This window comes from Topomyia yanbarensis, chromosome 2 (assembly GCF_030247195.1).
Source record: "Topomyia yanbarensis strain Yona2022 chromosome 2, ASM3024719v1, whole genome shotgun sequence".
Taxonomy (NCBI): Eukaryota; Metazoa; Arthropoda; class Insecta; order Diptera; family Culicidae; genus Topomyia; species Topomyia yanbarensis.
In genome coordinates, this window is record NC_080671.1 from 117,436,933 (window position 1) to 117,460,546 (window position 23,614).

At 38.7% G+C, this 23,614-nt stretch overlaps 1 protein-coding gene across 1 annotated transcript in view; it reads left to right on the forward strand.

Moving 5' to 3' along the window:
- Window positions 1-3,023: 3,023 nt before the first annotated feature.
- LOC131679691 (ATP-binding cassette sub-family C member Sur-like) overlaps window positions 3,024-23,614 on the forward strand; it is a gene marked incomplete at its 5' end in the record, with an annotated part of 55,894 nt that continues 35,303 nt past the window's right edge. The window contains 4 exons of the mRNA XM_058960428.1: window positions 3,024-3,141; window positions 12,381-12,613; window positions 12,821-13,042; window positions 13,202-13,359. Coding sequence (XP_058816411.1) covers window positions 3,024-3,141; window positions 12,381-12,613; window positions 12,821-13,042; window positions 13,202-13,359 — 731 coding nt within the window. The remainder of the gene's footprint in view (window positions 3,142-12,380; window positions 12,614-12,820; window positions 13,043-13,201; window positions 13,360-23,614) is intronic.

Genomic DNA, 23,614 nt, shown 5'->3' on the forward strand with positions numbered 1-23,614 from the left:
TGTGCTCAGACTGAAAGATGTTTGCTCTTCGTTGCACAGTCACAAACTTCAAAATTTTGCAATTCTTTATTTTCCGATTTCAAGCTCCATACAGTGGTCGCAATAATTGAATCCAAGAGAATGTAGCAACATCACCAACGCCAATTTGTTTGATATTTGTGCTATTTCTGGCCAAATTAAGTTGTAAGCACTTTTGCATCACTTCACTTAACTTCAGAACTAACATACTGAAAGTGGTGCAATAAATATACGTTTAACGTCAGTTTTTACAGGTTTTGTAGTATTTCACTTAATAAAACCTAACAACTGAAATAAACTAAAATCTTAGATTTTTTTGCTGACGAAAATTATGTGTTAAAACTTTTCACGACTTGCTTCAGCCACGGCCTACTCTTATCCTTTCTCTGAAATTGTTTACAAAAACATAAAATATCAAAGAAATTAAATTCACAAAATTATAAAATACGCTCGTGAAATTCTTCACAAAATCATAAAATATTATTCATTAAACTGATGCCAACACATAAGAAGACTATCGGTCGTAGTCGAAATATTAGTATCTGTTTGGTTGTGATGTGCAACTGTATTTCATTTTATTATACATATTGGAATAAAAAGGAAGACTGTCTTAAATGTGTTGAGGACATTCCACTAAGACGTTCGAAAAAGTTGTTTGTACTTGTATTATTCATGGATTCGTGAACTTATTCATGATTCCTAGTAGATTGATCAGAACGCATCATTCGTTCTCGTGAATTAATTGACCAAATCACAAAATTCGTGAACTGGTAGCAGAAACAACATTCGCGCTCGTAAATTGTTCACAAAAGCATAAAATAATCATGGACTCGTAACCTGGTTTTTTATTCATAGTATACCGTTCATGATCTATCTTGGGTGCTTGTGCCATTTTGAAGATATCCCTAATCTTTTTCACATTCATGCAACTCGGCACGTGAACTACTTCACAAAATTTGGAATGTTGCTCATAGATTAAATTTTGTTCCGTGAACTGTTCCATCAAATATAATATAGATGTGTCCGGTTGCTAGCGACCAGTCATAGGTACGAGAACTGGATATAAAAAAACTATTAGAACCTCGAACATCGTTAATCAATTGATAAGGTTAATTGTGATATCTGGAAAGGACGTAAAATCTGCACTGAGAGCCAAAAACACATTTCAAAATCTCAATTCGTTTTGGTGACATAGTTGACAACACCGTAACATACCATCCGTCGGTTACGCTTTCATGATCCAGTTCATATTGATTCGTTACTTCGCGTATAAGATCTAATAGTAAACTCATGCATACAATAGCACGATAACTTACACATGAATTACCAAAAATGTGTCAAAGCTCCTAAAATCGTGTCCATGAAGCAATTAATTCATGAATATAATATCACGATGACACGAAGAGAAATTACGAAAACTGTGATTAAGGTACTGAAGCCATGAACTTGAATCACATTGCTCTGGCAGAAATATCCAGTAGTAAACTCATGAAGAAATATCACGGTAATGTAATTAAAAATACAAAAATCATGACTAACTTCCTGAACTCATTAACATACTTCATTTTTCGGTTCTTTCAATAAGAGTTAATTTTATAAATCGGTGTATCCAAAAATTGTAAACTGTAATCATAAAAAGGGCAAAAAAATCAAGACACAACCGCAGTAACCCTACCAAACATACGGCATGTATTTCTGGCAGGAACTAATTTTATGGTAATTAATAATTTTATGAATACGAGGTTCATGATCTCCAGAGCTTTGTCGCGATTTTTGTAATCTGTTTATTTTATGTAATCGTAATTTTTTCATGAATTTAAGAACAGATTTTTTCGTGTACCCATGGCAACCTTAGTGGTCCAGTATGCAAATTTAGCAGGAATTTTGAGATTTTACTAAAATTAAACAACTTAACCTTATTAAATCTTTGGGGAAGTTTTCGTAGTTTGCGAGTCCTTTCTTTTTATTAAAACAACAGTAGGGTGGTGTTCAGGGTAGTATTAATTATAGAAGGTACTAGATTTCACTAACGATATAGCGAGCCCTGCACATTTTTTATTCATTGGTACCTTGGGTACCGCTGCACATACATTGAATTTCGGCATAGAATAGGGATGAACTGTCATGTACAATTACTTCTAGTTGAGCCACCGAGTAATAAAGCTGCGATACGGAGAAGAATAAAAAAGGTGTATTAAACTACGTACCGTTGTAACACCTAGTGAGTCCTCAAAGAAATCCTTTGCCACCTACTGCGCCTGGTGCCGCCATAAGGAAAACTAACTTACCGGTCACAACATAAACTGGTGCCGTGACCAGGATCCGGTGGGAATCTGTTGCTTGCGAAACGTGTTTAAGGACGCCATCATCTGTAATTCTTTTCGACCGCCATCACGCTCGATCTGGACAGATCCAGCAATCCTACTGCCGCAATTTAAATCATACAAGGCCTAGTTCTTTAGGCCAGTAGGTAATTGGCTGTCCAAAATTTTTTTAACACCTGCGCAGGTGCGTTTAGATTTACTTTTCTTTCTGGGAACTTTCAACTGCTGAGCTCAATTTATCGTCGATTAGTTGTACTTTGGTGGACTGTGAGGCTGATCACAATCACGGTGGCAAAACTGCATGTACTCAACCTAATTATCTACTGCATGCAATTTCGGAACGGGTTCTACAACGGGACTGACGCAACGTGCATGTGAGTTGCTGTTGGCGATTGCTGATTCTATTTCGTACAAGGCACGCTCAAGCCTTGGACAAGGTTAGTACCTTTCCAAGTTCTCTATCCTCTATCGCCAGTGCTACCTGGTCCTTTTTTCTCAGACAAAATCGTCGACGTTTTTCGAGCCGTTCCATTGACATCGCTAGGACAGTGGTGGTTCTTCACCGCTCCACGCTTCGTTCAACAAAATGGAGGACGACAGAAGAATGCAACAGCTTAACACGCGAAGGACGACTCTGCTCGCTTCGATCAACCGAGCTGATCAGTTCCTCCAAGGATATGAAGCCGACCGGGATGTTTTGGAGCTGAATCTGAGAATCGAAAACCTGGAAGTGTTGTGGCAGGGACTGGAAGAAGCACAAGCCGAGCTGGAGGAGCTGGAAACCACAAACGAAGGGATGGTAAGAAACTTGCAGTTTCGTGCGGAATTTGAGCCGAAACTGTTTAGAATAAAGGCTGGTTTACTTTCTAAAATGCCTCCTCCAACTTCTTCGACTGTTGATCTCCCTCAAACCCCCCCTACTCGAACTGGGTCTGGTCTGGCTGGTCTGAAATTACCTACGATTGCGTTGCCAGAATTCTCCGGCGACTACCAAGATTGGCTCGCTTTCCATGATACATTTCATGCTCTGATTCATTCTAACGTTGAAGTTGCTGATATACAAAAGTTTCACTATTTGCGTGCTGCAGTGAAAGGTGATGCGGCTCAAGTGATCGAATCGATATCAATCAGTGCTGCAAATTACCGCCTCGCCTGGGAGGCTCTCGTATCACGCTACTCAAACGAATATCTTCTCAAGAAACGCCACCTTCAGGCCATGCTTGAAACGCCGCGAATGAGGGAAGAATCCGCCGTCGCTTTGCACGGACTTGTGGACGAGTTCGAGAGGCACACGAAAGTGTTGAAGCAGTTAGGTGAGCCGACCGATGCCTGGAGCACAATGCTAGAGCATCTGCTTTGTACAAGGCTTCACGACGAAACACTCCGGTTATGGGAGGACCACGCTTCTAAATTAGAAAATCCGACCTATACGAACATAGTAGAGTTTCTCCAGAGCAGAATGAGGGTGCTGGAATCCATTTCAGTGAATCATGATTCAGTATCTTCCTTGGCAATCTCTCACTCTATTTCAGGATCAGCACCAAACACTAGTCCCTTTGGTAAACAAAAAAGGGCCTACCCGTTAAAATTAGCCACCCACGCCGTTACTGAAGACTCTACACAAAAGGTGAATGCTGTCAACCGTCCAGGGGTTCCGTGGCGTCAGTTTAAACGAATGTCTCTCACAGAACGGTTGAATATGGTCAATCAGAGACGTCTTTGCTTCAATTGTTTACGCGGCGATCATTATGTTGGAAGCTGCCCAAGTAAAATCGGCTGCCGCACCTGCGAGAAGCGTCATCATACTACCCTGCACCCTGGTTACGTTGAATGCCCGTCTAAAAGTAATTCAGCACAGACCTCAATTGCAACCGGAAGTCGTTTGCAGTCCATAGTCCAAACGAATGTCACGACAGCTTGCAACGTTAGTCTTACCCCAAAGTTGTCTGATCCATCAGATATTGATGTACAGCTATCCACATTTTCAGCCCAAGTGATGCGGACGAACCATATGTTCATGTTGACAGTTGTTCTCATCATCGTCGATGCTTACGGTCAGGAGCATCTAGCCAGGGCACTACTCGACTCTGCTTCCCAACCAAATCTCATTACGGAACGTATGGCACAGATACTAAGACTTAAGCGTAAGAAGGTGAATGTACAGTTACAGGGACCTGGAGGAATCGCAATACGAGCTTCTGATACAGTATTCACACAAATCCGTTCTCGAAAGGAAGATTTTACCCGTGATGTTGAATTTCTAGTGTTACCCCAAGTCACAGCGGATCTGCCAGAGCAAGATGTACCTGTTATTGATTGGAACATTCCTAAGGATCTTTTTATGGCGGATCCGCATTTCTACATGCGAGGAAAAATTGATATGATCATCGGCCTGCCTCACTTTTTTGCGTGTTTCAAAACACCCGCTCGCATTCGCTTATCGAACGACCTTCCCGAGATGGTGGACAGCGTTTTCGGTTGGATTGTTGCTGGTTCCGGTGATTTGGTTTCCGTTACTCCAGATTTAGTAAAATGCCACACTACAACCGTGTGTTTAACCACGCTGGAGGAAAATTTGGAACGGTTTTGGAACATTGAAGAATTGCCGTCGCGATCCGATTACTCAATGGAAGAAAGGGAGTGCGAGCAGCACTATTCATCTACTGTTGAAAGGGACAGTACTGGTCGCTATACCGTGCGTATTCCGCGCCATCCAGACTTCGATACAATGCTAGGAGAGTCCAAGTCATCAGCACTACGACGATTCAAATTGTTAGAACGGAGGCTAGAACGTGACACCCGATTAAAAGTCGAATACCATAGATTTATGCAGGAGTACATCACATTGGGCCATATGAGACTTCTGCAACCGTCCGAACAGTCTGCTAATAAATGCCTTTACCTTCCACATCATCCAGTCATCAAACACTCCAGCACGACGACTAAGGTACGCGTCGTCTTCGATGGCTCCGCCAAGACATCAACGGGGTTCTCGCTGAATGATGCACTCCGCGTTGGACCGGTTGTACAGGACGACCTACTCTCGATTGTTCTTCGATTTAGAACGTTTCCAGTTGCAGTTGTAGCAGACATCGCCAAAATGTACCGTCAAGTGCTAGTGCATTCGGATGACACTCCATACCAGCGCATTTTTTGGAGATTTGGTGATTCAGGGCCCATTCAAGCGTACGAGTTATTAACCGTAACTTATGGCCTCGCCCCGTCTTCATTTTTGGCAACTCGTACACTTCAACAATTAGCCCGGGATGAAGGTGCTGCATATCCCATGGCTGCACAAACTCTCCAGAAGGGGTTCTATGTGGATGATTGTCTAGGAGGTGCCCAATCAATCGACGAAGCTTTGCAATTACGAGAGGAACTGGACAGTTTGCTCACCAAAGGCGGATTCACTCTGCGAAAGTGGACATCTAACAAGCTCGAAATACTGCAAGGACTTGAACCGGACCAGATCGGTACACAATCCGCACTAATGTTTGCACCAGAAGAATCAATAAGCGCCCTAGGCATTGGATGGGAACCGGAAACCGACAAATTACGTTTTGATTCGAAAATTGATCGAGAGGCCGTAGCTGACACCAAGCGAAAAATTTTGTCATCAATTTCACAATTATTTGATCCACTGGGGTTGATCGCTCCAGTAGTAATTCGAGGAAAAATGCTAATGCAGGAATTATGGCTGCTGCACTGCGATTGGGACGATTCTGTACCAGATATCGTGCAAGAAAAGTGGAACCAATATCAGCAACAACTTCCTAAGATAGCTGAATACACAGTAGATCGCTACGCATTCCTGCCAAATTCGAAAGTCCAACTGCATACTTTCTCGGACGCCTCAGAAAGTGCATATGGAGCATGCGTTTACGCGAGGTCCATCGACAATCACGGTAATATCAGGGTCCAACTGCTAGCATCGAAATCTCGCGTGGCACCTTTAAAACGCATCACGCTTCCCAGGCTCGAGCTATGCGCAGCCGTCGTCGGATCTCAGCTTTTCTCGCACGTTGTGAAGGCACTACAAATGGAAGTTTCAGATGCCCGGTTTTGGTCCGATTCGACGATAACAATTCAATGGCTTCAGGCGCCTCCACATACTTGGAAAACATTTGTCGCCAACAGAGTTTCTGAGATACAAGCCAACACTCATGGGTATCGATGGAGCCATATAGCTGGCAACGAAAACCCAGCTGATTTAGTTTCCCGTGGAATGAGTGTGGAGGAATTTCTTGCAAGTTACCTTTGGAAGTATGGTCCAGAATGGCTTCGACTTTCAGAAAAGCATTGGCCGGAGACTGCTCCTATTCCTGCGGTTTTAGATAACGTCGAAATTCGTAGAGTCGTTGCTCCTATATTACGCACCAAACCATTCACTAATCCAATTTTCTGCCGGTATTCGTCATTCAGCAAACTCGTTCGTGTAACGGCCCACTGCCTCAGATTTGTTCGTAATATTCGCGAAAAGGCGCGAGCGCAACCTCAGGACAGTACGGTTCAAGGCGCCGGTAAATTATTGACGACTCAACAATTAAGTGATGCTGAAATTCGCTTGATTCAGCTCGCCCAAATCGACGCATTTAAGCAGGAAATAAACGATCTGAAAGTAGGAAAATATGTGTCAAAGCACTCACAAATACGATCTCTGAACCCCTTTATAGACCAAGAGGGTACGATACGAGTAGGGGGGAGGTTAAGATTTTCAGACCAGACCTTTTCAAGTAAGCATCCATGTCTATTACCCAGCTTCCATCCACTATCCCAGATGATTGCCAGACATTATCATCTGAAAATGTTACATGGTGGCGGCCAATTAACACTTGCTGCTATGCGTGAGCAATATTGGCCTGTGCACGGAAGACGATTAATACACAGCGTCATTAGAAAATGCCTTCCATGTGCAAAGGTTAATCCCGTCCCAGCCCAACAACAGACAGGTCAGCTACCCGTAGCCCGAGTCACTCCGAGCAGGCCATTTACAGTAACTGGTATCGACTACGCTGGACCTCTTTACTTAAAACCACCGCACAAACGCGCTGCCCCAACTAAGGCATACATCTGCATTTTTGTATGTTTTTCCACAAAAGCGGTACATATTGAGCTCGTATCTGATCTCACAACGTCAGCGTTTCTGGCTGCACTTCGCAGATTCATTTCGCGCCGTGGATTGCCAAAGCACATCCATTCCGATAACGGCAAAAATTTTGAAGGTGCCAGAAATGAGCTGAGGGACTTGTACCTGATGTTGCAGAATGATCGAGTGATGGAAGCGATCCAGTCGCATTTGTCCAATAAAGGAATAACCTGGCACATGACTCCTCCAAAGGCACCTCACTTTGGAGGCCTTTGGGAAGCGGCAGTCAAAGTTGCTAAAAAACATCTCCAACGCCAACTAGGAAATGTTCGATTGTCGTTTGAAGACATGGCCACAGTATTGTCGCAAATCGAAGCAAGTATGAATTCGCGACCATTAACACCGATGTCTGAGGACCCGAGCGATTTCACTGCTTTAACCCCAGGGCACTTTTTAATTGGATCCTCGATGCACGCACTTCCAGAACCCGATATACACTGCATGGCCAGTAGCCGTTTAGATCACTATCAGCGAATTCAGCAACTACATCAACAATTTTGGCACCGGTGGAGAACGGAATACCTGCAGGAGCTTCAAAGGGACCATAAAATTTGCAATGCAAACACGGAAATTCTCCCGGGACGACTGGTGCTCATCGTGGACGAATGTCAGGCTCCCCTGAAGTGGCCGCTTGCCAGAATCTTGGAGATCCACCCAGGAGAAGACGATTTGACTCGTGTAGTCACTCTGAAAACCAGTAAAGGAATCATAAAACGACCGATCGTGAAAATTTGTTTGTTGCCGATAGATCCTGCTGAACCGACTAATCCTGAAACGATGCTAGAAACGATTCATCAGGAAACGACGACACCGTTGAGCAGAAACCCCGATTTATAATCGCATCAGAATTAAAAGTGTTTGAATTTATAAATTATGTTAGCGTTAAGTTTCTGAATATCAAATTTGAGTTATGATTAATTGAAATTGACATTTCAAGGTGGTGGCGATGTTCAGGGTAGTATTAATTATAGAAGGTACTAGATTTCACTAACGATATAGCGAGCCCTGCACATTTTTTATTCATTGGTACCTTGGGTACCGCTGCACATACATTGAATTTCGGCATAGAATAGGGATGAACTGTCATGTACAATTACTTCTAGTTGAGCCACCGAGTAATAAAGCTGCGATACGGAGAAGAATAAAAAAGGTGTATTAAACTACGTACCGTTGTAACACCTAGTGAGTCCTCAAAGAAATCCTTTGCCACCTACTGCGCCTGGTGCCGCCATAAGGAAAACTAACTTACCGGTCACAACAGGTGGTTATAATTCCACCATGATCAAAAAATTAACTTTTCAATTATTCTAGCTAGCGCCAGAAAGCTCACAGTGAAGTTGTAGCACGACAGATTTAAAAAAAAAATCTTGAAGACGTGTAGGCCCTATTTTCATTCTTTTTATTTTACACAAATTTAAATGGGTGTTTCTTAATGTTTCTTAGAAAAACTGTTTTGTTCAAATAACTCTTGCTGTATTGATTTAAAACTCAAGTAGTCTTCAGACAATTTTAACCCATTATATCCTAGTGTATTAAATTTAAATGCAGAACTATCCCTTGTTTAACGCGTCTATACTGTATTTTTTTCATTTTCAAATACATTTTAAGCGATGATTTTGTGTTTCCCATAATCGTTGATACATTTTTTTAGTGAAATTGAAGATTTTACTTAATTTGGCTCACTTTAGAAGACCCTGGGTTAAAATGGGTTAATATTGATTTAAGGCGAATAATTTATTTCATGGCATCACATATCTAACTATTTCCGTTGAAAAGTTATGAGCTCTTCTTTGCCAGAAATAGGGTTCTTTGGAATACCAATATCACTGATTGGGACGAACAAAATATCATTCTTTTTCAACGACATATACGACCATAATTCGAATTATAATTGAGCAAAAATGGCGATTATGATATTTTTTTTTAAATTTAGCAACATTGATTTCAAAAAATCCATATTTGATATTACTTATATCTTTTGATTAATAGAAGCTAGAGTTTAAATGTGTTAGAGGAAAACATTCGTCCACAAAATTTTTGAAAAACATTTGAAGGATACGTTAGAAAAAATGAAAACTTCAAAAGAAATACTAAAAATTTGGTTGTTCATGAATTTACCCTTGAGAGTTCAAATTACTTTTACAGTGGATATTATTACAGATATAGTTTCGTTTTCATGTTAAAATTTTGCACTTTACAAGGCTTTTCTTTTATTTCAAATAGTGGGTAGGGTGGATCCAAATTTATAAAAATCATGTAACCGACCGCTTTTATGGATTCCTAGGCACCGTACAGCATACGACCAGAATAATCTGGTAGATAGATGTTGCCGCAAATTTAATGAAACTTCCGAAATCTTTGACTACCATATTACTAAATCTAGTTATAAGTTAGCGATTATAAACTTTTAACACTATAACAATAAGTCGTTTACACTTAATCTGTACGGTATCTGCTGAAGATCGAATAAATAAATAAATAATTTACTTTTTTTGAATGGTTCGAGATAGAGCTTCGCAGTTTTTAACATTTAAGGAAAACAAATTTCAAAAAAAAACTTTGTCGAAGGCACTGGTACTCTATGTTTTATACTTTTCATTTTAAAAGTAATTCGATAAAAAAGAGGGTGTTTCTTTAAAAATGTTTTAATTCATATAACTTTTGCAGTTTTGATTTTTCATTAAGATGACTTTAGAAATACTTTTAGATATTTTGAAGAAGAACAGTTAGTCTGAATATACGGAACCTCTAGCTTCTTTCGTTAGAAAGATATTTGTAGTTATGAAAAATCAACTAATTTTAAGGAAATATTACAAGAATTAAAAAAATATCGCATCTGTTATTTTTAGGTGATCTATGCTACAAAGTATGCTTCTGAATGTTAAGTGTCCTAATCAAAGAATCCTAATATTTGAAAAGTTACATTTTTTATATAAAAGTTTTATAACTTTGAAGCGAAAAAAGTTTTGTAGTTGATGTTTTAAAGCAAATTATTCGCTCCTAAACAATCTTCAAGTTGTCAAAAGGGAACTTTAGCGTAAAACAAAAACTATAAGTTTTATAAATAAAGCAGGCTTTTTTAAGAAGCTTACATTTGGATTGCTCGTGCATGAAAGGTATAAAAATTGAGCTTGCGTGTCTTCGGCAAAGTTGTCTAAAACGTGTTGTTCTACAACTTTATCGAAGATAGTCAAGCTCTAAATCGAGCCTTTAAAAAGTTCAATTTAAAATCTTGCTAAAATTAGGACCACCCTAGCTTCTGTTTCAACAAAAGAAGGGCATTGCAAAGTACAACAACTTTCCTAAACAGACTGTATGGTAATGTCATTTAGTTGTAGCGAAAAGTTAAAATTCTAGCTAAATTTAAATTCTGGACCACTGTGCTTTTCTTAGAGCAGCCTTTGCCATCTTTATTCGGGGGATGAGCCCAAATGGTAAGCCTAAAATTGGGATTTTCGACTTGAATTTTCGTGCGCTTAAAATCAGCATTTCGAGCGTCGCGAAATTTCAAATTCAGTTGTCTATTTTTGCGTGAATCTAACGAAACTAGCATTCATTCATCTTCAAGTTGAATCGAATGCCTTCTATTCAGAGGAAATATAAATTCATTTACCAAACATAGCATTCATTTTTGTATGTGGATGAATCGGAAATAATTGAATGAATGCGCTGCACCGAACGAATTAGTGACAAACCGAAACATACCCTTCAGTGCGGTTGGTTTGAATTTGAAATTTGTTCCGCTTTCGAGCTTACTCGGGGATGTCAATATTTCTGAGTTCTGTGTATGTCACCATTTTCAGGCATTTTTGTCACTAATCTGGTTCTTAGGAATGAAGCAAATGTGTTATACCAACTTATCAGCTTTCAATCGATTGATGGCCGAGTAATCAACGAAATAGTGCGGAACTGTCCCTGTTACCTTGTACTGGTGGTTCAGAGGGTACGGTACTGGTCTCATAAGCAAGTCATCGTATTCTTAGTGTAAGTAGGATCGTAACACTAGCCATGTAATGTCCTATGTAAACAGAATCGGCTGCGAAATATCATGGAAAGTTAAGTTCCGCTACAGAATGTAATACCAAGATTCCTTAACTTAACCACGTAATGAATGAAGTGCCCGCAATCTAATTTCGTAAATCGCGAGATCTGCGTTTCGATTACCCTTCATCAGCAATCGGCACTGACAAAGCATCACACAAATCCAGAACTGGAAACACTATTGATGCAAATGTGCGACGTTCTACAAGGGAGCAAGTTCAGTTTGCTGATGAATCACACTGAAATCGAACCTAATTTTCAGTTAGCTAAGCTTTTCATGACACCGCAAGAATTTCTGAAAAGCTTCGAAAATCAGAAGAAAATTATTCTAAAAACTTAAATAAGTGATCAAAAGCACATAAAAAATCTCTAAGATTGCGTGTTGATTCAACTAGTACCAATATAAAAATATTTGATTTTTCTATCAAATCAAATATTTTTATATTGTATTGGTATAGTAACCTTCACAGTAATTTATTATCGTATCCTATAGTTACTCTCTTTTTAATGTGGTGGAGAATAATTTCTGATTTTATTTTACATACAATTTATGCTTACAATGTAAACCATGGTTCCTAATAAGTTTTTAACTCATTGAAAAAAAATCTTCGTTTTATTGCATTGTTAATCCTTTATTTAATTTAGCGTGTAATTAAATTCAACAAAAAAATCGCCGAATCTTGATCTACTACATAGTATTTTAATTTCCCCTGCATTTTGATGCCCCAGATAATTGAATTTCACTTCGCTGCCAATTCTGCAGTAGGTTCATCAAGTGCACTTCAGTCGTGACGACCGAATCCATTTTTATGACAATCTTTTTAACACCAGCATCCTCTTTGCCTTTCCAGACCAGAGCGGCGATGATGGCTACAATCGGCTAATCGTCGACGATGAGCGAAAATATGGCACAATTCCAACCCGCATCTACTGGCTGTATCTGAAGGCGAGTGGATTGAACATTGCGAGCACTTTTCTGCTCAGTGCTTTAGCCCAGCAGTGCCTTCGCGTGTACACCGACTTTTGGCTGCAGAACTGGACCGAGCGAACACAGCAGCATCCGGAAGGGGTTGATCCGGTTGATGTAAGGCAACTGACCTGCGAAAAAGGGTTTCTTCCCTGGCAGGGCCTGCCGCAGTACGCTAGATTTTATGCTATACGTTTGGAGTAGAGCTGCACAAGAGATTTAAATCAGTCGCATTCATGCATCTCTCACTACTTTAGAATTATAATTAATTCACTTTCGTCTGTTCCAAAATCTTTTATTTAGTATCCTTTCTCTTTTTTGCAGATCAAGTATAACTTTCGCGTGTACGCTCTGCTCTCAGGAATGTGCATCCTGCTGGCGACCGTATCCTTCCCGGCAGGTCAGATGGCAGGTAGTAATGCCCGACGACGATTGCACCGACAGCTAGTTGAATCGGTGCTGAAAAACTCAATCCATTTCTTCCAAACGGTGCCCTTGGGTCGGATCATGAATAGGCTAAGCATCGATATCGGCGTGGTTGATAAGGTGGGTGCGGTTGGGTAACCGAGAGGTGATATATATGGGGAGGTGATGTAAAATTTGCACAATCTCACAACGTTATAAATCTTTGTTGTCACGGGGAAGAGGGGTCGGAAAGTTACGGATTTAATCTCGTTTCCGTCTTTGGTTTGCTCGCCCTCACAGAAAATCGCCGCAACAAGTCAGAAGCTGCTGCAATTCATTCTGCTGTGCCTTTGTGCTGTGCTCATAAATAGTGTCGTGACGCCGTATTTCATCCTGTTAACAATACCAATTTGCGGCATTTACTACGTCGTGCAGAAGTTTTACCGGTGCTCCTCCAGGTGAGTCGCTGCAATTTATGCCCGTACCATAAATGCACCAACATTTGCCTGAACGCTTTCCGTGTAGCGATGGTTGCTGGACGCGCACACGCGGGAGGTATTGCAAAGATTTTCTGAAATTTACTTCTTGATTTATCAACCGAGCGCTACGGGGTCGTGCGCTGATTTCGCTTGCATAAGTGAGATCGAAATAATCGTTTTCAGGAAGTTCTCAATTATCTCGGGATTAATAAAAAATTACGTGAAGTGATCGAAAAAAGGTTGTTGGTATGTTGGCTTTTTAACTGATTGGAAGTTGATTAATAAATCCATTATCATGATTATTTGATTTCAGAAAAAAGTGCAAGGTACAGCCTAATAGGTTTATGGGAACTATTGACGCAGAACTACACAAAAATATGGAATTGAAACGTACCATATAATTAAACCATTACCGTTTCACTAACAACCACAGTTGCATTAGACTATATGAAATTGATAAAAAAAGCTTACCTTGTATTTGACAAATACTTCACACCACTGGTTTCCCGAGCAAACGAAAAGCTCATAATACACCCATACTCATGGGGTTTGACATAGGTGTTTGAAATGGGTTCATCCCATGAAAACACCATCACCATGGTCCGGTAGATCCCATATAAAATACCATATGTTGGTGTATTTATGGGTTATTGAGACAATTCCATGGTGTCTTGATGGTTGTGAATTTTGGCACGGACCATGTTTAACGTCTTTTCAAGGGGCTATGTGGTGTTTGAACCCATGAGTATTTGCTTGGGTTTTCGGTAGGCTTAAGACCACTCGGGCTCCAAGGTTCTATTGAACTCGGGAGCCACTATAGTCTAACAGGTGTAAACAGATGTATGATAGAATGATCAACAAATGATTTCCCGCATCAACCTCTTGTTCATCATGTCACTCGGGCTCAAATTGCTTCCAAGTCATTTTAGCAAATTACCGGGTTGAAGTTTGTATGAGAAAAATTAACAAAAGAGAAAAATCATGAATAGATTTTACTACTTGCGGGTGTTATACACGTAAGATGGCCTGCTTAAGGCGTTATATACAAAGTTGTGGTGAAAAAGTAAGCTAAGTTCCCGTTTTTTTAGTGATTTATGCATATTTTATTTAAATAAGCGAAAGACAGCTTGTTTTTAGCACTATCGAAGTTCGAAAAAACAAATTGAATTAAAAATATGTTCAAGGTTCTCGGAGTTATGGCCCATCCTCCGACGCCTGTTTTTTGGCAGAGGCTTGCGGTGAATGCTTTCCAAGCCGAGTCGCTCAACTGGAATTAAAAAAATAAAAAGATTATTTGAATTTGAAATTCGCGCGGAATCCCATGCGAAATTCTACGCGATATTCCGCGCGAAATTCCGTGTGAAATTAGGCGCGAAACGACCCGCAAAATTCTGCGCGAAATTCCAAGTGAAACTCCGTGTGAAATTCCGCGCGAAATTCGACACGAAATTCTGCGCGTAATTACGCGTGAAATTTCGCGCGAAATTCTGCGTGGAATTCCGTGCGAAATTCTTTCTGAAATTCCTTGCAAAATTCTTTGCGAAATTCCGCGTGACATTCCGTCTAAAATCCACGCAGAATTCCGCGTGAAACTCCGTGTGAAAATACGCGTGAAATTCCACGCAGATATCCGCGTGAAATTCCGTGTGAAATAACGCGTGAAAATCCGTGTTAAATTACGCGCGAAATACCATGGGAAATTTTGCGCGAAATTCCACGTGAAACTCCGTGTGAAATTCTACGCGATATTCCGCACGAAATTCTGCGCGAAATTTCGAGCGAGGCACCCAACTAGAGCTCGGATGAAGACAGTTTCGAGTCCACGAATAAACTTAATTATTTACCACCATAAATTAACATTACAACACTCCCCAGGATCGCATATTTGTCCCGTTTTCAATGGGATTTCCTATCTTTATGGGACTGGTATGCGATCATGGGCAGTACAGTGATTTTGTACTTTTCAAGTGACCTAGTACAGGTTGTAGATCTCGCCAAATGCAACACAAGACAATGTTTGAGAAATGTTGTATAGCCTCAAAATCTTGACTTATGGTAAAAAATCTATTTTTGGGACTTTCGGCATTGAAAAAATTTCTACTCTGTCATTTGTCAACCGATTTTAATTTTTTTTAGTGTTCTGGAAAGAAGAAATGACCTTTCCAACGGTATGCCATGTTATGTTCTTTTGTCAAGGATACTTTACGGTTGTGGTTCAACAATATGAAAACAACCATAATTTTCCAATTTTTCCAAGCGTCTGTTCACTCTGTTGAAGCAACCCGAAATACATGATTTGGCAAGCGATCTGCTCATCTGGCAAACGGAGTGCATTGTTCGTAACTATCGGGACTGTAAACAGGGAGATCTACCTCAAGGAGTGTCTACAGTAGCGTCGGCCGGAGCTAGCTTCGTGATGTTGTCCTGCAGTGGTACGAAGCCAACGGGGTTACCTTCGAACCCAAGGACATGAACCCCCCCCCCCCCCCCTCCCAACGCACCGGAACTAAGGCCCATCGAAAAACACTGGGCAATTATGAACCAGTCACTACGGAAGCATCCTAAGGAGGTCGAATCTGAGGAAGACATGAAGAAAAAGTGGGTTTCCGTACAGAAGAAGCTGCAGCCAGATGTTGTACAGAAGCTAATGAGTGAAGTTAAGCGTTAGGTGCGAGCGTACGCTTATGGTATTTAAATTGAAGGAAATAGATATGATGTTATATTTTATCGTCCAAAAATTTAAAAAGGATCGGTCCACTAGTTAATTTTCAACGGCGTTTTTTCCGCGATGTAATTTGATGTGGGACACCCTTTAGATATAGGTGAGTGATAAATTCGGCTACATGTACAATAAAAAAATAATTTTCCAAATTCTGGGCAGCCAATGTTAAATTTACATTTTTTTATAGGGGTTATGTTCGGCTTCCAGTCTTTGAACTATTTAACAAACGGAATATTTACTTATCATCCGACGTTTCGGCTACATGTATTGCGTCCTTCTCAAGGAATCTACAAAACGTTACACTCAGTCAAAATTACATTACAAAAAACATTGATTAACCTAAACACTTACTAAGCTAGTTACCGTGTTATCGTCAAGCACACCTTCGTATATTGGTGCAATTGTCATATTTAGCTGTTCTGAGGGTGAAATGTGCAAGAAATGTATGATTATCGGCGCGATGCCTTTTGAATTTGAAAAATATTACTTTTGGTTATTGCCACTGACTCACGTACGTGGCGGTTTAATAAGGTAGATGCCTTGAGAAAGGCGCAATACATGTAGCCGAAACGTCGGATGATAAGTAAATATTCCGTTTGTTAAATAGTTTAAAGACTGGAAGCCGAACATAACCCCTATAAAAAGAACTCCACCAACAGTCGTTAGTTAAATTTACAGAATACATAAGATGTATAATTAAAATAGTTGTTAAGCCATTGACCATTTTTGTGGACTCTTGAGATTCTTGCCTTCTTTTTTGATATCTCGTAATCCTGATTTAAATCATAGTTTTTGCACAAAACTAAGTTTATTACTATCTGGTACTCGAATGTTGACAACTTAATTATTGTTTTCAAACGCTTCTGTGGATTGTTTTGAAAGTGTGTACCTCATTAGGCATAAATACGTTAGGTATATGGATGTTTGGTATACGTACGTTAGGCATAATGTACAATTGGCTTAATGGACGTTAGGCATAAATTATAATGTTGAACTATGACTTAAAGGAACTTATGCGGTGATGACCTCTGGGGGCGGGGTAAGAGCGTAAATGTTTAAACTTTTTTTATGTTGTAAAATTTCTCTGAAAGCATGATCAAACTCGATCCACATTTTATACTGGTCCCTTAAATAAAAAGGGCAGTCCAAATGCTTGGTATGGGAAAACTCAGCTTGCGTCAATTTCTTGACGTGCAACCGATACATAGCACGTGACTAACATAGGCTTGTTTAAAATCAATTTAATTTGCATCAATGAACGGATAATGCACTTTAGCTTAGATTAGTTCGTACGTACATGCATGGTGCAGTTATCCAAGAAGAAAATATATGCCTTTAAGAATAGCTCATGAACGAATGCATTTGTTGCTTTTATATTGATTATCTCCCATATGATTATATTCTTGAGGCCATCAAAAGATTTACGGGAACTGTTTAATATGAGTGAGAGTTTTTTTTCGTGTACTGTGACGAGTTACCGGAACAAAAAAGTATCGTCACAAACGTAACATCCGTACCCTAATGCTGACGCTATTCATAACACTGCAAGTTTCCGTTCCAGTTCGAAAACTGAATGTTTGTTCATTATTCTGCTTTATTTTTCAATATTGGGATACAATTTTATTGGTAATACAACCAATAGGCTTGAAATGTGCTTGAATAAAAACTGTTCATTTAAATGAAGAAAGAATTCAACTCATCAATGGAAAGAATAGAAGAAAAATCAATACTTGTAAGGAATAAATATCACTTATGGTGTTTTTCTTTTGCAGTCTCTCGTTATAATTAATTGTATGAATCAAAGCGTAGTTTTTTTTCTTAGTCGAAAAAACGAGCATAAGGTTGAAATCTCTACAATAAAGAAAGCCTTGCGATTATTCTTATTTTTGTGAATTATGCCTAACGTACATTATGTCTAACGTACTTATGCCTTACGTATCTATGCTTAACGTCGCGTATCCGCTTTGAAACCTAAGAAGTCTTTCACGATGATATAGACAGTTATAATGCGAGTGTTTCAATGAATAATAGTAAATCGCTGAATATTTTGCAATGGAATATAAGGGGTATGAATGAGCTTTGTAAATTTGATCAAATCTTGCAAACATTGGATCGTTGCAATAAATTAATTGATGTGCTTGTTATCGGGGAAACGTGGATCAAGTCGGGCAATGAAGATATCTTTAAAATTAGGGGCTATAATGGGATTTTTTCCTGTAGAGAACAATCGAACGGTGGAGTAGCTATCTACGTCAGGAAAAATATTTCTCATAGAGTAGTGCTGAACACTGTTGTTAACGGCTTTCATCATGCTCACATCGAACTCTGCATAATGCAACATTATTTCGATGTGCATTGTTTTTATCGCCCTCCATCTTACGATATTGGTCAATTCCTTGCCAAGCTTGAAAGTGTTCTCGCTTCCGCTTCAAATTCGCGCCCCTGTTTCATTGTAGGAGATCTCAATATACCGGTTAACCTATCGAATAACAATGTCGTCTCACGTTATAAAACTCTCCTGGAATCGTATGGTTTCATATGTACGAACACATTTCCGACTCGCCCAGCTAGTTCAAATATTCTTGATCACGTTGTTTGTAGACTGGAGGATGCTGCTCGCTTACGAAACGACACGGTTTACACCATAGTTAGTGATCACGTTCAAATTATATCTTCATATAAACTTGCAGTAAAAAGAGAACCCGTTAATTTGACGAAATCAATAATCAATCATGAAAAACTCAATAACGACTTCCAAAATTTCATAGAAAACATCGAGTTGATTGATGATGTAGATGTATGTCTTACAAATATCATCACAACCTACAATTCTTTACTTGCGGAAAACACTAGAACGGTCTCCAAAACTTTTAAATGTAAAGGCGTTTTTTGCCCCTGGATCAATTTCGATTTGTGGACACTGATTAAAATCAAAAGTAATTATCTGAAACGAGTAAAAAATAACCCCAATGATGAAAACCTCAAAGCTCTTCTGCAACACATAACTAAAAAAGTTAATGTAATGAAAAAGCGGTGCAAAAAGGCCTACTTTGAAAACCTTCTATCCAACACAACTCATTCAAAACTTTGGAAAAATATTAATACCATTTTTGGTCGTTCAAAGTCGGATGTTCCCATCAGCCTAATTTCCAATGATATCAGAGTCACTGAGACTAAAGAAGTATGTAATGTTTTCAACGAATATTTCTCTAGTATTGGCAAAAAATTGTCTGACAATATTCCCACGAGTCCCAACTCAAATCCTATTACAAATATACAACACGTCCAAGAAACAATCTTCTTGCGTCCTGCAACCATAAACGAAGTGATCCTTTTGATTAAAGGCCTCGAAAAAAATAACAGTTGTGGTCCTGATAAGATCCCCGCTAGTGTTCTTAAGAATAACTGTACCACTTTTGCAAATATCCTAACCAAAGCTTTTAATTTAATAATCCAAACCGGCAGGTACCCAGACTGTTTAAAAATAGCCCGAGTAATTCCAATTTTCAAAGCTGGTGATCCAAACCAACCTTCCAACTATAGACCAATTTCAACATTGTGCGTTTTCAATAAAATTCTTGAGAAATTGCTCATCACTCGACTACTCGAGTTTTTGAACAAACACAACATAATTTACAACTACCAGTATGGGTTCAGACAGGGCTGCAGCACTTTAATTGCAATGACCGAACTAATTGACTCCATCATTAGTCAAATTGATAGCAAAAGAATTGTTGGTGCCCTTTTTCTGGACCTAAAAAAAGCATTCGATACTCTGGATCACTCAATCCTGCTTAAGAAGTTAGAATGCTATGGTATCAGGGGATTAGCAAATCATATTATTCGTAGCTATCTGTCGCATAGGAACCAATTCGTATCTATTGGAGACTCGTGTAGCTCTTATAGACCAATAGAAATAGGAGTGCCCCAAGGCAGTAATATTGGGCCACTGTTATTTTTATTGTATATCAATGACCTAGGTAGACTCGGGTTAAAAGGGACTCCTCGTCTATTCGCGGATGACACCGCGTTGTTCTACCCGAACAACAACTGCCTGGATATTGTACGCGACATGGAATCGGATTTAAAAACACTAACGACGTATTTCAACGAAAACCTTCTTTCCTTGAACCTATCAAAAACTAAATATATGCTGTTTCGTTCATCTAGAAGAGCTATAGGCGTGCATCCAGACCCAAGAATGGGACAGTCTGTAATTCAAGAAACTAACTGCTTCAAATATTTAGGACTTCACTTAGACCCCACACTCTCCTGGATTGAGCATATAACATCTATAGAGAGAAAAGTTGCATCGTTATGTGGGGCTATGCGTAAAGTATGCTCTTTTGTTCCCCAGCATGTACTTCTAAAATTTTATTATGCGCACATCCACTCATTGCTGAACTACCTTGTATCAGTGTGGGGCCGTGCCAGTATTTCGAATCTGAAAAAGCTACAAACGCTTCAAAACAGATGTCTTAAAATTATTTATAAAAAACCATTTATGTACCCTACTATTTTGTTACACAATAATAATGCCCATAACATTTTACCTTTGCTTGGGTTGACTAACTACCAAACAATAATGTACATCCACAATGCTTTGCATAATACTATTGCTCATAATAATCTAGAATTTACGACAGGAATTCGAGCTCACAGCACCAGACAAGCCAATCATTTATTATACTCCAGAGTATCCACGAACCTTGGTCAAAGACGCATTTCTTTCATCGGACCTAAGCTATTCAACCAGCTTCCTACGGATTTAAAGCAAATAACATGTCGCACTCGTTTCCAAGCAAAATTGAAACTAATTTTAAAAAATAAAATAGGAGAATTTTTAATATAAACTTCGTTCACCACCAATCGAGCTTATTCCTTTAGCTATAATTGGTTAACATTTTTTAAATAAAAACAATTGATAAATGCATTTTTTATAGCAATAAGTAATAAATAAATTTAAATTATTATGAGCTTCCTGCAAAGCTACGATGGGACCTTTAAAAGGATTCTTTTCCGCTGGGTACTCGCCGTAGCTTCTTGTCAAATTTTGTGTTTTGTCGGTCTCGTATTGTTTTTTTTTGTTCTCAGCGTTTCCGCGATTCGTAACTTTGTTTTGTTGTGCTGACCTTTTTTTTGTACGCTGAGAACTGATGTGTCCACTACAAGGGGGCTCCGTTTGTGAGCTTTTTGGTGTGGGGGTAAGAGGCGGGCTATTAAAAAAAAAAAAAAAAGTACTTATTATATAGTGAGTCGATATTTATTGCTACACTTTCAAACATGCATAACTTTTTGACCGAAATTAACCAAATGTTGCCTAGGTTCCCTTTAGAGTGTATTGTTTATATTCGCTCAATTGCGCAGGTGTCAGTGAGATTCCAGTCGAGATTGAAGACAGTTCGCGAAAGGAGTTTGTTCATCCACCTGCAAAATTGTCAACATTTTAATAAGCTCCCTTAAATTAAAAGAGCAGTCCGAATGCTTGGTATGGGAAAACTCAGCTTGCGTAAATTTATCGACGTGCAACCGATACATTGCACGTGACTAACATAGGCTTGCTTAAAATCAATTTCATTTGCATCAATGAACATATAATTCACATTAACTTACATTAGTTCGTACGTACATGCATGGTGCAGTTATCCAAGAAGAAAATATATGCTTTTAAGAACAGCTCATGAACGAAAGAATGAAGCATTTGCTGTTTTTGTAATGATTATCTCCCATATGATTATATTCTTGAGGCCAGGAATTATGAAAATTACTCAACATTCTTCTAAGGAAGCATCTTGGTTCTAATAAAATTTTAGAGACAGCATTCAATTTCGCATCCAACGACCCATCATCAAAATCGGTTGTAAAATGGCAGAGTTATTATTTTCCAAATTAGAAACTTGCTCGCATGAACTCTTAAGGGGTTAGTGACCATCGTCGATTCGAACGAAACTTGCAGTTGTGTGCGGTTTATGGATGTTTAATTTAATTATTACCAAGTTATTCGCGTTACCCCATCAAAAAATATCATCAATCTAATGTTTATCGCATTAAAGACGTAACAGAATATTATTCAGTGTATTTGGATCATGGAGAAGTTTCCAATTAAAAAGTTTGCCTAACAACAACTTTTTATATATTTTTATAATTCATACTATTTACAGTCAAAAATGCAAGCTTCATTTTAAATAAGATTCTAAACACCATTTAAAATCAAAATACTCTTAACAAAATTTTTCTGAGAAGTTGTAGTTCTCGAGATATTTTGAATTTTATTTTAACAACACATTTTTTACATTTCTTATAAAAGAAATGTATAGAATTCGCTCAAACTTTCAAACTGTGTGTGTGTGTCTGTGTGTGTGTGTCTGTGTCTGTGTGTGTATGTAACGGACAAATTCTCATTCTTGTTTCTCAGCAATGGCTGAACCGATCTTATCCAAACCAATTTTAAATGAAAGAACTAAAAAACAGTATGAACGCTATTAATTTGTTTTTGATTCTGATGTTTAGTTTCCAAGATATGAATGTTTGAATGCGTAAAAATGGCGTTCTTTGCAGTTTTTTTTTAAATTATCTGCCGAAATTGACAATATAGATTAACAACTTATATGTTTTTAGACAGCTTTAACGAATACCTTTCGAACAAGCTATAGATTGTTGAAATCGGACTATTATCAAAAGAGATATTTAACATTAAATGCGGACGAAAGATTTTTATCATTTCCCATTGCCAGAAATATGACCAAAAACATGTAATCTATTTTTAACGCCAAAACAGCTTATTTTAGGTCAATAGTATCTTCGGAAAATTTAATGGAGGCAATATGCCCTTTCTTTTGGTATTGTGCTTTTGCTGATTAATCCCCCTATGAGTGAGATATTTTCACAAATTTTCTTGGAAGTGATTATATCGAAATGATGCCTTCAGCAAATTTATAGCTCTTACTTTTGCGAATAACTTTACTGAAGACTTTAAATATCTATTTTGAATACTTTAAAAGTTATGGCTTGTTGTTTGTGGATTACTCTTTGTCGCCTATTTATTTTATATTCCATTGAAATAAGTTAAACATTATTTCGATAAATCGAATTTTGTATTTCATTTTTCTATCCACAATCGCTAAAAATAATCACCGAACACTTCCAAGGTGTCTGGAAGGAACTTGATAACTTATCAGTGCAAAAATGTTCATTTGAACGAACCTTCTCACTGCAATTTTTCTAACTTATGACCATCGGATCGATCTGAAACATATCGGAAAATGAAAGCGAAATAAATAACTCCAAGCAACGGCGTAGCCAAGAGAAGGTTTCGGGGTTTAAGACAATACAAACCCCCCCCCCCCCCCAACACACCCAAAAAAAATATTGGATTGAAGTTGAAAATTTATGGATGCTGACTGATTTAATTCAATATTACAATAACAATTATCTGATCCGTAGATTGATAACCTGTTGTTGTAAACATCATGAGGACTTTTGATAAATTGTCGGAATGGGGTCCTGATATGT